Source organism: Eptatretus burgeri, chromosome 14 (assembly GCF_056783735.1).
Source record: "Eptatretus burgeri isolate ZD-2024b chromosome 14, Ebu_testis_v1, whole genome shotgun sequence".
NCBI classification, from domain to species: Eukaryota; Metazoa; Chordata; class Myxini; order Myxiniformes; family Myxinidae; genus Eptatretus; species Eptatretus burgeri.
In genome coordinates this window covers 25,841,510-25,857,013 of record NC_140974.1, presented here as the reverse complement: position 1 = coordinate 25,857,013, position 15,504 = coordinate 25,841,510, and the positions used below count along the sequence as shown (strand labels likewise).

At 41.1% G+C, this 15,504-nt stretch overlaps 1 protein-coding gene across 3 annotated transcripts in view; it reads left to right on the top strand.

Annotated features, from left to right (window-relative positions):
• The window catches only part of LOC147012828 (fibroblast growth factor 12-like), a 158,937-nt gene that overhangs the window by 102,157 nt on the left and 41,276 nt on the right, over nt 1-15,504 (top strand). For all 3 annotated transcript variants that reach the window (XM_085854100.1, XM_085854099.1, XM_085854101.1), the window contains exon 2: nt 3,642-3,752. In XM_085854100.1, the coding sequence (XP_085710226.1) occupies nt 3,642-3,752 (111 nt within the window). The remainder of the gene's footprint in view (nt 1-3,641; nt 3,753-15,504) is intronic.

Sequence of the window (15,504 nt, the reverse complement as noted above, 5' to 3'; positions counted from 1 at the left end):
TCAAATTAGATGTAAGGTGAGTGTGAGATTGGTTATATAACAAATTAGATGCAAGGTGAGTGTGAGATTGATTATATAACAAATTAGGTGCAAGATGAGTGTGAGATTGGTTATATACAAATTAGATGTATGGTGAGTGCAATATTGGTTCAACAACAAATTAGATGTAAGATGAGTGTAAGATTGGTTCCATACCAAATTAGATGTAAGGTGAGTGTGAGATTGGTTCTACAAAAAATTAGATGTAAGGTGAGTGTGAGATTTGTTCCATACCAAATTAGATGTAAGATGAGTGTGAGATTAGTTCCACAACAAATTAGATGTAAGATGAGTGTAAGATTGGTTCCATACCAAATTAGATGTAAGATGAGTGTGAGATTGGTTCTACAACAAATTAGATACAAGATGGGTGTGAGATTGGTTCCATACCAAATTAGATGAAAGATGAGTGTGAGATTGGTTCCATACCAAATTAGATGCAAGATGAGTGTGAGATTGGTTTGATACCAAATTATATGTTAGATTATTGTGAGATTGGTTCAAGGCTAAATTAGATGTTAGATTAGTGTGAGATTTGTTCTATACCAAATGAAACGTTAGATATATTGTGAGATTGGTTTTATAACAAGTTACATTAGCATAAGATTGGTTAGAAATATAACAAGTTAGATTAGCATAATATTAGTTATATAACAATTTGATGTTAGATGAGTGTAAAATTGTTTCTATAACAAATTAGTTGTTACATTAGTGTGAGATTGGTTCGATAACGAGATGTTAGTTGATTGTGAGACTGGTTCTATAAAAAAATTAGATGTTAGATTTGTGTGAGATTTGGTTCTACAACAAATTAGATGATAGATCAGTGTTACATTGGTTCAATAACAAATTGGATGTTAGATGAGGGTTACATTGGTCCTATAACAATTTAGATGTTAGATTCATGGGAGATTGGTTATATAACAAATTAGATGTTAGATAATTGTGAAATTGGTTATATACCAAATTAGGTGTTAGATTATTGTGAAATTGGTTATATACCAAATTAGGTGTTAGATTATTGTGAAATTGGTTATATACCAAATTAGATGTTAGATTATTGTGAGATTGGTTATATACCAAATTACATGTTTGATTATTGTGAGATTGGTTTGATAACAAATTAGATGTTAGATTGGTTCAATAACAAATTACATATTTGGTTGGTTCTGTAACAAATGAGATGTGAGATGAATTCTAACAAAGTAGGTGTTACATGAATTCTAATAAATTTAATTTGTCAGAAGGAATCTAATATGTAATTAATTAGAAGCAATTTAACATCAAATTTGTTTGGAAGCAATTTAACACCCTGGACTCATCTTGCATGCCAAGGTCCAAAAAAGAAAAAATGTTGGGTTTCCAGTCACATGCTGCTCAATGAGTGGGATAGGTAGGAAGGGATTTTTTTGTATGTTTTCTTTGGACATGTTTAAATGGAAGCAGTACAGGAAGCAGTACAGATTCTATATCTTTCCAACCAGTTTATTGATAGTTGAGAAGATGGAGAATCATGAACTCCATCATGAAATACAAAATTATGGGTAAAACAGTATTGTGTCGACAAGTCAGAGGATTAAATGACACCAATTCAGTATCTCTGCAAGGTTTCCTTTAAAAAGTGAAGCTACTCTCAACAGTGATAAAGACAGCATATCATTAACCTGGCTCAACAGGACATTTGAAGGAATTGAAGAATTCTAACCTCCCATTCATCATCCCAGAAAATCTTGTATATTCAGATATTAGACCCTTTCCAATTGACAAAAATTCTCGATTATGGCCTTTTTGGACATCCATGAAATATATACTCCTCCAAATTAGAAACGTTAACCCACACCACCTGCACTCCCAACCAATGGACTTTAAATTTAATCTGCATTATCCGGCAACATAGCAATTGTTATACACCCCACCCCCTCCCCAACAGATACCCCCTTTCTTCTCCCCCCTCCCCCCTTTTTTTTTAGCCCTCTACCCTTTTCTCTCCCCCACACTCCCCTCCCCATCCCCTATGCCTCCTCCCTCCTTCCCTCCTATCTCTCTCCCCTCCATCCTCCCTTTCCCCTCACCTCTCCACTCCCCCCGCTGCCCTCTTCCTCTTCTCCCACCCCCTTCTCCCCTGTATTCCTGTAAGCGAAGCGACAGGTGGTATTTGCTGGTATAAAATAAAATGTGTATACTGTTTGCAGGGTATAAACATGACCCTTTCCCAACAAAGTACATACCGCCTCTTGAAGGTACACATGAAACTGAGGTAATGATAAGATCTTGCAATTTTTCTGACTTTGTAACAAAACTGGCTTTAAAATAATTTTGTAGAGATTCAGTTCTGTATTTTGCAATATTCAGAATGAATATTTACACTTCGTTTTCGATTTAGACCAATGTTCACAATCGGTTTCTTCTTCGTCATATTCTTCTTCACAACATACCTTTCAGAGTTTTTTTTTTTTAGTGTATGTCACACATAAGTATGTCAAATGCAGACGTCATGTGCCTGGCGTCTTGGTGACCACATCGGCATTTTAAATGAACAAATGGTAGGCATGACTTCTGTCAAAGTCGGAAATGTCTATCCAGGGTGCCTTTTCCGACTTTGAACAAGACACAATCAATGTGTCGCAGGTGGGTTATGCGTTGTGTTTCAAATGTCGATCAAACTTTCTGACCCCTTAACTGAAATAAAGTCACTGAATTTCTCTGTTGAGACCACAGCGGTCAACAATGCCACAGAGTAATGCCATGCACATTGCACAGTGGACGTCAAATGGCTGCCCAGAAGTCAGCCCTCACAAAAAACAATAAATTGGGGCTCGGCAGGAATTACTGGGGTAGGTCAGGTTACCAGAAACTCAACATTTTGTTTTTTTAGGCCCAACTATCACATCCCTTTCACTGGATCCATGAAGACAATGCAAGATGTGACTTTAACCTTTCGTGTGAATTGCTTTGTGTGACTCTTGAATCTGCGCATTCTACATTGTTCTGCCAATTCTTTCATGAAAACATTAATAATATGGAAAAACATTTTGCCAAAATGTTTGTTTCTTCACTCCTTTACTCTTACCTCATAAAACATCAGAATGGATCCATCAACTGTTGATATACCTGTTTTTAACTGATTGATTAGGGGAATTGTTACAAAAAAAAATCTCCAATGATTTCTATATCTGCTAGAAAACTTGGGTGCATCTCATGAGATACCTTAATAATATTTTGCAAGGGTATTTGGCAACATCACAATTAATATGCATATATATATATATATATATATATATATATATATATATATATATATATATATATATATATATATATATATATATATATATATATATATATATCAACAGGAAAATCATGTGTGTTTAGAATTGTTGAGTTGTGTGAGTGCTGAATGTGAAGAGACTTTTTTTTACATTCAAGTCATCATTGAAAGCAAATGGATGCTCATGTGGAATCTTAGAGGGTGTGTGTGTGTGTGTGTGTGTGTGTGTGTGTGTGTGTGTGTGTGTGTGTGTGTGTGTGTGTGTGTGTGTGTGTGTGTGTGTGTGTGTGTGTGTGTGTGTGTGTGTGTGTGCGCGCGCATGTGTGTTTTCCAGAGCTCCAGCTTAAAGGCATTGTTGCAAGACTTTTCTGCAGGCAGGGGTACTTCCTGCAGGTCCAGTCAGATGGCACGATTGGTGGTTCCAGGGAAGAGAGCTGCCATTTCAGTAAGCTTTGTTGTTTAAAGTCGTGGTTTGGTGGAAACTGTGTATGTGTGTGTATGTGTATGTGCATGTGTGTATCATGTAAACCTGCAAAGAGGAACTTTCTTGTAGAACTCAATAGTCGTTGAAAAGATAACAGCGTAATGAAAATCGTGTTTGATAACTACGGTGTGTAGCATATGAGGCCCTGTGAGGAGGAGTGATGTAAGCGACATTTTTTAATGATATGATGATGATAGGTTCGGATGATAGAGGAAGGGTTAAAATAGTGCTATATGGCATTAACTCCAAAATGGCCGATGTGTCCCTTACATCACTCCTCCTCGCGGCGCCTCAAATAAATGATGAGTCGAGAGAAAACACTACAACAAAAGGAAGTGTTGAGTAAACTTCTAGAAACATTACACAAGGCCAACCACCGAGGGCTGTGTAGGCTTTGTGAAGTGCAATAAGGGGAAAGATCTTCAACTATAAGGAAACTGTACAGGAGACGAATGGTTGAATAACACACATCATTGCACTTGTGAATATTCTGTATTTAAAGATTGACATCATACACACATTATCACAGGTGATCTTAGAAAAGTGAAAGATAAAAAAAAATTACGTACATTACTTACACAAGGATCAAATAACAGAGAAACCAAAAGGATTAACTGGAATAAAGCAGTGGAACTTCCATTGACAGGAATAAGTGAATTGATGAGAAAACAAATTGATAAACAAAATACCGAACACACATCTAGTTTTATGGTTCGAGGAGGTAGAGAAGCATGTGAAGAGGGAAATAGCTTCTTTGATGAGAATAGTTTGAATCAATAATCCGAGGGTAATTTTAAACAATCTGGAGCCATTATTATCCCCCGTTGGACTTTGTCCGAATGGATTTGGTTGTTGGCTTAAGGATTTGGTCTCGATTTTTGTGTCCGTGCGTGTGTGCGTCCACAACCATTTCTCAGACATGTATGGACCGATTTTATTCAAACTTGGCACAAAGACAAATGATGATCTACATATGCGCATCTTTTTTTTTTCGCGATGCGATCAAAGATGGCCGACTGACAGCCATTTTAGTTGTCAAAATACCCGGTGTCGAACACGTCCTCAACCATTTCTCAGACATGCATTTACCAATCTTGTTCAAACTTGGCACAAAGATAACAAATGATGGCTTCCATAAGCACGTCTCTTTTTTTTTTCTTCAAGATCAGATCCAAGATGTCCAACTGGTGGCCATTTTGTTACTTAAATGTGTCCCCAACCATTTCTCAGACATGCATAGTCCGATTTTGTTCAAACTTGGCACAAGCACAGTAGTACATGATCACATACACATGCACCTCATTTTATTTTGCGATCCGATCAAAGATGGCTGACTGGTAGACTGGTGGCCATTTTAGTTGTACATAAATATGGGCTCGCCCTTGAACTCTGTACACAAACTTACTAAAACAACGGGGGCTATGACATTTCTTACTTGTTTAAAAGAGCTTCAAACACAATGTTGTCGTTGCTCCTATTGACGAGACAAGTAAATAATATTGCGTTTGTTTGTAAAACATTCTACATTCAAATACTTTTGGAAGAACTAAGTTTGCAGGGTGGACCTTCTAAATCCAAAGACCTACAAAATAAGTAGTGATCATTAATAAAATTGATTGGATACAGCATCTTTAACATCATTAAAAGGTGAGAAAGTTGTTAGTTCTGCAAAAACACCATGAAGTTCATTCATTGGATCATGGAAATGCACCTTGTAAGATGAGAGTCATCATCGCAGATAGAAAAAGTAGTTTGAAAACATTGTCAGGCAATATTACAGGACAATGAAACTGTTTTATAGCGAACGCAGTGAGCTTCATGCTTAACGCGTGCACATGAGAGAATAGGAAACAACAACAGCAGCAACAACAATAACAACACAATACCCCTGGCTATTTGGAATCCGTGTCGTTGGATATGACCTTTTGCTTCCGGTTGTTTTTAAACGCTGTGTCGTGTATAAACACGATTGGGTTTTATTTCTATCTTGTGAATATTACTTAACGCGTGCACATGAGAGAATAGGAAACAACAAAAACAACACAATACCCTGCCAATTGTGAATCCGTGTCGTTGGCTATGACCCTTTTGCTTCTGTTTTTGTTTTGTTTCTGGTTTTTTTTTTGTTTCCAGTTTTTGTCATGGGGAATGATGCATGCCGGGAGATAAAGGCATCATCGGAGACATGAAAGACCCAAATAATATCAGACATGGTGCATATTTCCTCCACTGATTTTAATAAAGATATCTCCCACATCATCAAAAAATAATTTTTAATAGTGATTAAAAGATCATCAGAATGAATCCGAATGATCATCCACTGATCCCGAATCCAGGCCGAAGTAACCGGAAATTGCGTATACAGTTGTCAACAAGTTATAGGTAAAGTCAGAAGCGAATGTAAGAATAATTCTACGTTCGCTTCTAGGCTTTTCCTATTCCATATTAAATGCTTACAAAATTACCACGAAAAGCAAGGGTTTATTCTGGTATTAAAAAATTTTGGATCATTGATCACTCCAAACCTGTAATCAATAGCATGCACAACATTAACAAGAAAAAGAGCAATCAGAGATTGCAAACCCTCGCCAGGACTTCCTTTGAGTGGTGTATTTTTATAGGTTTAGGGTAAATCCAATATGTCTGCCAAACCATGTGACCAATGACATCATATGTGTGAACCTTTTGTTCCTCATGGGACAGACAGTCATACGTGTAAACTGTAAAGTTTCGCCTCGATCTGTTCAGCCACTTCAGAGAAGAGGATTTTAAAAAGGTTTTATTTCAAACAATATGGCTGCTGAATCATGTGACCGATGACGTCATAAAAAATTTTGGGTGGACCATTTTAGCCCGAGATGATCCTCAAAAATTTTCATACTGATTGGATGTGGCATTCTACATATGCAATTATGACGTCATAATGAGGGCTCCTATGTTATAAAAAAAATCACTTATTTCCCATGAGGAGTACTTGCCATGTGCCAAGTTTCAATTTTTTTCCTTGGTGTGGTTTCAGAGATACAGAGGTCCAAATTTTTTCCGTTTTTTTTCCAATATGGCTGCGACACCACGTGACCTTTGACGTCATAATTATCATTACAACATTCTACATGAGTAGTCGCACCAATGGTGAAAATTTCATCTCAATCCGACAGGCGGTTGCGGAGAAAAACATGAAAGTTCTGTGCAGACAAACAGACAAGCAGACAAACAAACAAACAGAATCAAATGCAATACCCTATTCGAATTCTTCGGCGAGGGTAACAACAGGCGTAAAGCTAAATGTCTAACTTGGCATACTGGATAGAGCATCCGTTCTGAGGCAGGTCAGTGGTTTAAACCCTGTCTGAGTGATGCTAAAGACTCTTAAAATGGTACATGTGCTGCTGCCTTGGTTGGAGCTCTGCATTTAAATACGGATACAGCAGGGACAAACAAACATAGGTTGGCAACTATTGCACAGGCTTTATGGGCCTCATGGTTTCCTCCTGCATTGAACTTCCTTGTAAGGGAATTCATATTCAATTATGATTAATGTTTTTCCCCATGATACAGAAAAGTCCTGGCAATGGACTGAACTATATATAAAGTATGTACCAGAGGTGTATGTGACAGTCTATCAAAAAGAGAAATATGAAATAGGCAAAGCATAGAAGCGAAAGTAGAATTCTTCTTACATTCGCTTGTTAAATATATCAAATTAAACAGTCTTTTTGCTATGAAAAAATAAATATTACCTGAACATTACCTTCACAACAACAACTACACCGCCTATAACAGGATCTCATCTGAAAAAATAAATATTACCTGAACATTACATTCACAACAACAACTACACCGTCTATAACAGGATCTCATCTGAAAAAATAAATATTACCTGAACATTACATTCACAACAACAACTACACCGTCTATAACAGGATCTCATCTGCAAAAATAAATATTACCTCGACATTACCTTCACAACAACTACACCGTCGAGAACAGGATCTCATCTGAAAAAATAAATATTACCTGAACATTACCTTCACAACAACAACTACACCGCCTAGAACAGGATCTCATCTGAAAAAATAAATATTACCTGAACATTACATTCACAACAACAACTACACCGTCTATAACAGGATCTCATCTGAAAAAATAAATATTACCTGAACATTACATTCACAACAACAACTACACCGTCTATAACAGGATCTCATCTGCAAAAATAAATATTACCTCGACATTACCTTCACAACAACAACTACACCGTCGAGAACAGGATCTCATCTGAAAAAATAAATATTACCTGAACATTACCTTCACAACAACAACTACACCGTCTATAACAGGATCTCATCTGCAAAAATAAATATTACCTCGACATTACCTTCACAACGACAACTACACCGCCAAGAACAGGATCGCATCTAAAAAAAATAAATATTACCTCAACATTACCTTCACAACAACAACTACACCGCCGAGAAAAGGATCTCATCTAAAAAATTAATACAAGAAGTGAACGTAGTATTCTTCTGACATTCACTTCTGACTTTACCTATAACTTGTTCACAACTGTATACGCAATTTCCGGTTACTTCGGAATGAGCGATCAAATAACGTAAATCACGATTAAAAATTATTTTTTTGATGATGCGGGAGATATCTTTGTTAAAATCAGTGGAGGAAATATACACCATGTCTGATATTATTTGGGTCTTTCATGTCTCCGACGATGCCTTTATCTCCCGGCATGCATCATTCCCCATGACAAAAACCGGAAATAAAAAAACCCAGAAACAAAACAAAAACGGAAGCAAAAAGGTCACAGCCAACGACACGGATTCACAATTGGCAGGGTATTGTGTTGTTTTTGTTGTTTCCTATTCTCTCATGTGCACACGTTAAGTAATATTCACAAGATAGAAATAAAACCCAATCGTGTTTATACACCACACAGCGTTTAACAACAACCAGAAGCAAAAGGTCATACCCAACGACATGGATTCCAAATAGCCAGGGGTATTGTGTTGTTGTTGTTGTTGTTGTTGTTGTTGTTGTTGTTGTTGTTTCCTGTCCTCTCATGTGCACGCGTTAAGTATGAAGCTTACTGCGTTTGCTATAAAGGTCGATAAATGCAAAGTCCATCTTCATGTTGTTTATCCAAAAACAAACTTAAAGTTTTTGAGGTGTTAAAGTTTTAAAAAGCCGATCCGGTGGGTACCACCCCTAAAAATCCCACAAAACCGCCATGGTCATTACGTCATCTGTGTGCCGTAATAGACGGAACGGTTGTCACAGAACGCAAAGGATAATGGACCGCACAACTCGCTTCAGAGTTCAGACTCGTCAGAAAGTGAATTTGACGAATAATTTTCTGATCAAGAATCCTCAGATTACGACGAAAGTCAAAATATTGATGTAGAAGGTGCTGTCAGACTGCACATGTATGAACCCGAGGTGGAAATTTGGGATGACATTGTGCACGAAATACCTTGGGTTCGCAACAATCGGGTAGACGTCAAAGAAGGACTCGGCAATAACAACCGGTAAAGTAGTAAGTCATAGTGCTAGAACACGGTAAATGTGGAATTTAGTGGTATTTTGATGTAACACTTCTCTGTAATTATTGTAGTAACGAGAAAGGCACTTGGTAGAGAACATACCTCCACCAGACTGAACAGTTTCCGTTTGGTATCTCACTGATAGGTCAGATTTGCTGAGCTGAACCAAAATTTAAATCTGCTTGTTCTTGTCATCCAATTAACTCATCCACGTAGCTTTGTCACAACTCGTTCACAACGTTTTGAGATATCGTGTTGTACATTGTTTTTGGCCCCATCTCTCAATGGTGAAGAATCACTTACAACATTAAAAAAAAATCTCGTGTTTGGATGTACAGTGAAATACGAGACGTATGTGTAGTTTAGATGCTTATTACCATACCGGATGGGACGATCCTCACAATGTCCATGTACAGGAAGTGAGTGAGTGATGTACAACAGGTTAATTAACACTGATTGAACATAATTGTACAACCACGGGGGCAACAGTATTGTTCATGCATAAATAGACATTGATGCCAATGTCATGAATGTATTAAATATGTGTATCATTAAATATTTGCATCTTTATAAAAAGGGTGCATGGAACAAAGTCGTCATTGATTGATTAATTAGAGTTATGTAATGGCATTGGAAACACCCCTTACCCTCTCCCTGCAACACTGCAGCACTTGGACATACACCCCCCCCCCCATGCGTTAATAATTTCTGAATGGCCCCTTTTCCACAGCTGTTCTGTCCATTTTCTTATTTTCCATTCGATTAGAATTATCTCGAATCTTGGTGGAGATCACGTCGGCTTTTAGTCGCTTCAATTTACTCATCCTAAACTGGGAATACCGACTGGTGTCGGATGAAATATCTTCAAAATGGGCATGCAAATGATGCTTGAAGCAGTTTGGCCATGCCGCTTTCCTCTGTGTCGTCCACCAGACGGCGGTCTCCTTGGGTTAACCTGAGGCTGTCCCTTCGGGTGGGTGCCTGTAATGTCCTATCCCGAAGAGAGGATGATCACCTGTCTCTGTTATCATGTGAGCTCAAGCGTTTGGACAACGGTATTGCAGCACTCTCTGAGGTTCGGAGACCAGATTGCGGCGAGATCACGGTGGGTGGTTGCACATACTATTGGTCTGGTCGCTCTGATGGTTACCATGCCCAAGGAGTTGCTGTAGCTGTGTCCAATAAGCTGACCCCAATGATAATTGAGGGAACACCGATCAAGGAGAGTATTATGAGACTAAGGATTCGTCACTCCTTGGGTGTCATTTCCCTGGTCACTGTTTCTGCTCCGACTGAGGTGAGTGATCCCACCGTGAAAGACGCATTCTACACCACGCTCGAGTCTGTGGTTGATCAGTGCCCCAGATGAGATACACTTCGAGTCTTGGGGGATTTCAATGCATCGAATGGAACTGATAGGGATGGTTATGAGACGTGTGTTGGTCCCTCCGGGTCTGGAACTGTGAACCTGAACAGCACTAAGTTCCTTGATTTACAAGAAGTCATGGACTTAGGGTGGCCGGTTCATGGTTTCAGCGCCCACAAGATCATCGATGGACTTGGTATTCCAACGCTGGCGGTGTGGCAAAGGAGATTGACCATGTCCTCAATGATGGTCGCTCGAGGATGATCCAGAACTGCAGGGTCTACCGGAGTGCTCATTTCCTCAATACTGACCACCGGCTTGTTGTAGCAACTCTGAAGTTGCACCTTAAATCTGGGAGAATGGTACCATCCCAGCTGAGGCTGGATGTTGGGAAGCTCAAGGATGAGAGGGTAGCTGCGGAGTTTGGGAACAAGCTGAGTAGAGATTTGGGTGGTCTGGGTGCTTTGGGAGGTCCTGAAGAGTGGTGGAATGCCTTCAAGACCACCGTCCTTGATGTTGCCGGTGGATGTCTTGGAACTCACCGAAGGGCAAAGAAGAATTTTGTCTCTCAAGGAACACTGGATACCATTGGCCAGAGTCGCAGGGCCAGGCTGAATGGCAGAGCTGAGCTGTTCAGGGAGCTGAGGCGTAAAACTGTACGTGCGCTAAGGGTAGACAAGGAGGCCAATGTGCGAGGAATCCGTGAGGGGGTAGAGCATCACCTGTGGTCAAGTGATTCTCGTCCCGCTTACAGGGAAATTTGCGCATTGCGTTCATCCAAGTCCATCCCTCGGTGTACTGCAGTTAGAGCAGAGGATGGTAGGCTCTTGGCAGAGGAGTCAGAAGTGAAGATGTGCTGGGCCGGTTACTTTGAGCGGTTGCACCAGGCTGATCCACCAGCTGTTGAGTTGGACGTCAGGGGTGTTACAATGACTGTTGCTAATCCTCCAATCAACTGTGGTCCACCTTCGCTTGTGGAAACACAGGCTGGGGTGAATCGGTTGAAATGGGGTAAAGCTCCAGGGATCTGTGGCATCCATGCTGAACTTCTCAAGGCTGGTGGAAATGCTGCACTCGTGTCATTGCATGCAGTTCTGTGCATTGCCTGGAACACAGACATCATCTCAACTGACTGGAAGAGGGGCCTTGCTGTCCCTCTCTGGAAAGGGAAGGGTGATCGCCAAGACTGCAACAACTAACGAGGGGTGACGCTGCTCTCAGTGCCGGGAAAGGTGTTTGCTCGGATAATTCTTGATACGGTTCGCCACCATCTGCTTGAGCACCAGCGTCCAGAGCAGTCAGGCTTTACACCAAAGAGGTCAATGATTGACCGAATCCTTGCTCTTCGTGTCCTCACCGAACGCAGACGAGAGTTTCGGCAGGAGCTGCTTGCAGCCTATGTTGATCTCCGTAAAGCATTTGATTCAGTGAATCGGGATGCCCTCTGGAGGAATCTTGGTCTTCGTGGGGTGCCACCAAAACTGATTGATCTGATGTCTGAACTCTACTCTGGTACTGAGAGTGCTGTGAGATGTGGTGGTATCATCTCTGACTTATTTCCAGTTGTTACTGGAGTTCGCCAGGGATGAGTACTGGCCCCCACACTTTTCAGCACTTGTATGGACTGGATTCTAGGGAGGATGTCAGAGAGATCAAGTTGCGGTACATCATTTGGGAATGTCAAAATCTCTGACCTTGATTTCGCAGATGATGCAGTCATCTTTGCGGAGACTTTAGATATCCTTTTGGGGGCCCTCGAGGTGCTGAATGAGGAGTCGGAATCGCTGGGATTACGGCTTTCCTAGGTCAAAACTAAGATCCAGGCTTTCAATGACATCTTGGATACTGCTGTCCTGTCTGTGCCTGTTCGTGGTGAGGATGTTGAGGTCATGGAGAGATTCACTTACCTTGGCAGTGATATTCATGTCTCTGCCGGCTGTGTGTCAGAGGTCAATAGACGTCTGGGTCGGGCCTGGGGAGTCATGGATTCACTGGATAATGGGGTGTGGCGCTACCGGTACCTGTGCAGGGGGACGAAAGTCCGAGTCTTCAGGTCCTTGGTGCTTCCAGTCTTGCTCTATGGATGCGAGATTTGGACTTTGACCAAGGATCTGAGACGGAGACTTAATTCCTTTGGTACCAGGTCTCTTCGGAGAATCCTTGGCTATCGCTGGAGGACTTTGTGTCCAACAAGCAGTTTCTGAGAGAGACTCAAATGAGATTTGTTACCTGCATAATCCGTGAGCATCAGCTGCGGCTGTACGGACATGTGGCTCATTTTCCTGATGCTGATCCTGCTCACAAGATTCTCTCAGTGAGGGAGTCTCGTGAGTGGAGGAGGCCAATGGGCCGACCACGTGCCTCGTGGTTGCAGTAGGTTGATCGGCATCTCAAGGAGATGGGGATGTGCCAGGTATCTGCCTGGGGGATGGCCAGGCAGAGGCCTCTGGAGTACCGGCGGAAAGTGGACGCAGCGACGCGCTGCTCTGGCGCACGCTCCCATACCTGACCTGACTTTCCTCTGGTCAGTTTTACCTTGGCTATCGATAGTTTCCTTACAGCTGGATCTTTTGGGAAAACATACGTACTCACACCATCTTTGGCTGTATTGCTACAACCAGCAACAATGCATTTAGCTATCACTCTCAGTACTTTTTCATAGTTCAGAGTGTATGTAGGCCTCACGTAAACATACATCCCAAAGCAAAAGTATCCTCGAGATGACATGGTGGATCACATGGTATATCTCTACTCTATCGAGTGCAGCCTGTGGCTGCTGGTTGCATCATTGGTTGGGACGTGGCTATACCGCTGATGCAGTGTCCCCCTTACCAATACACTGGTGCTCATTTTGCCGAGCTCGGAAGGATGACAGGCTGAGTCAACCTCCTGGTGTATTAATTCAGTGGTCAATGGGGCTTAAACTCAGGACCCTATGATTCCAAGCCACCACCCTAACCACTAAGCCAACACCAGGCTACGTGGTATATGATATAATCACATCGCAGGGGTTTCTTTTGGGGGGGGGGCAATCAAGGACACCAATTTTTTTTTTCTTCGTTTCAAGATATTTCTTCAAGAAAACAACGATTAAGTGTTAAGTGAAGCGATATCTATTCATTAAACCAAACACTCATTTCTGATTCTCTGGACCTTTAAAGTACAATTATATTACATTTCTTTTGAACAATAGCTTCTTTACATTTATCAACAAGATACTCAAGCAGACAGTGCGGATGCCCAGAACCGGCACCTTTCTTTACAAAATATTTCCTGCCCAAGTACGATTCTGATTGGGTCCAGAAAATGATCACAAATTAACCGTCTCCAAGCAACCACTGATAATGGTTTTTAAAATATATATATTTTTTACTAATATACGTATATAAATATCTCATTGTTAATATTTTTACTATTCCTGTTGTATTTTACTAATTCTATTTAGTGTCGTTTTATGATGTCAAAGAAAGCTTGATTTAATCTGCTAACTGTAGCTCCCTGTGTTTGCATTTGTCTAACTAGCTGTTTTAATCTATTGACAACTTCAGTGCTGTGTGTGCTTGCTGTCACAATCCTAATTATTTCACCTGCAACTCTACCATAGAATATTTTTTTCGGAACGTTTCTAAAAAAGGCATTCGTATTGTTACGTATCCGGGGTTCGAGTTTTGCCACGAGGGGAAGCGCTTGAGTTCCTCCCGAACACCCGGTACTGAGGCCACCAGACACAAATAACTTCGTGCTCTAGCGGGTTTTAAGCAACCACAATTGCCGATTTGTACTGCCAATCCTGCAGGGTTACACTACCTCACGTGATACCTTACGTGTGGACGGCCGCACAAAAGGGGATCTCATTTCCTCTATGCATACTCTAATTACTCACCGAATTAGGTGCAGTTGAGCAGAGCTGCAAGTGCACACCAGGTAATAGGAGCAAATTAATTGGGGCAGAACTTCCTGGCCAAACTGCGTGCGGACTTTTCTGGCCCAATAGGGAAAAGACGCGCTGGATACATTTATAACAATTTATTGCAATAAATGAAGTAAATGGACATGCAAATATTTACAAAGAACAATAAAGGACACGGTGCAGAACTTATACCAATATTAAGAACTTCTACACGTTTAACTTATACTAAGACAGGCGCCATCAAAAACATACCCCGAGGAAAGTTAGAGAGCAAAAAGAGAGAGAGAGAGAGAAAGTACGAGGTGTTTGTGACCTCTCTGTTACCATGAGCGGCCAACGGATCAACGCCACCCAGTTGCTGAGGAGGGGGAATGGGGTAGGAAAACTGAGGGTGTCTATGGTGCATGATTGGAGGAGGTGTGATGAGGTTTGCGGTGATTGGCAGATGAGGTGGAGAGGAAGGTGTAAAGATATGGGTCAGGGGTTTGGAAATACAACAAAGAGCGTGTGAGAAGATAGACTTAACATGAGTGTCAGAGGTCTCTATGTGTAATTGTTTATGGACTAAGGCGGCACTTGGTCTGGTGTCTGGCTTCCTTGCTCGTCCAGTGCTTCGCTCCGTGGAGTCCAAGAACAAAAGGCGGGCCAGATAACAAGAGAAGAGTGGATGGGCCAAACAACAGAAGGGCGGGCAAGAAAAGAACTCTCTTTTACACTTCACCAGCAGGAGCAGCGTTTGAGAGTGGAACAGGTGGAGCGATGGGTGTTTCGCCGCGCCCTCATTGGCAAGTGGACTCGAACCACTGTGTTGGCCCCTCTCCGGCGAGGATTTTGCACCTGAATTGGCCTCATTCTCTCTGAACTCTGTTACACGATGGAGCT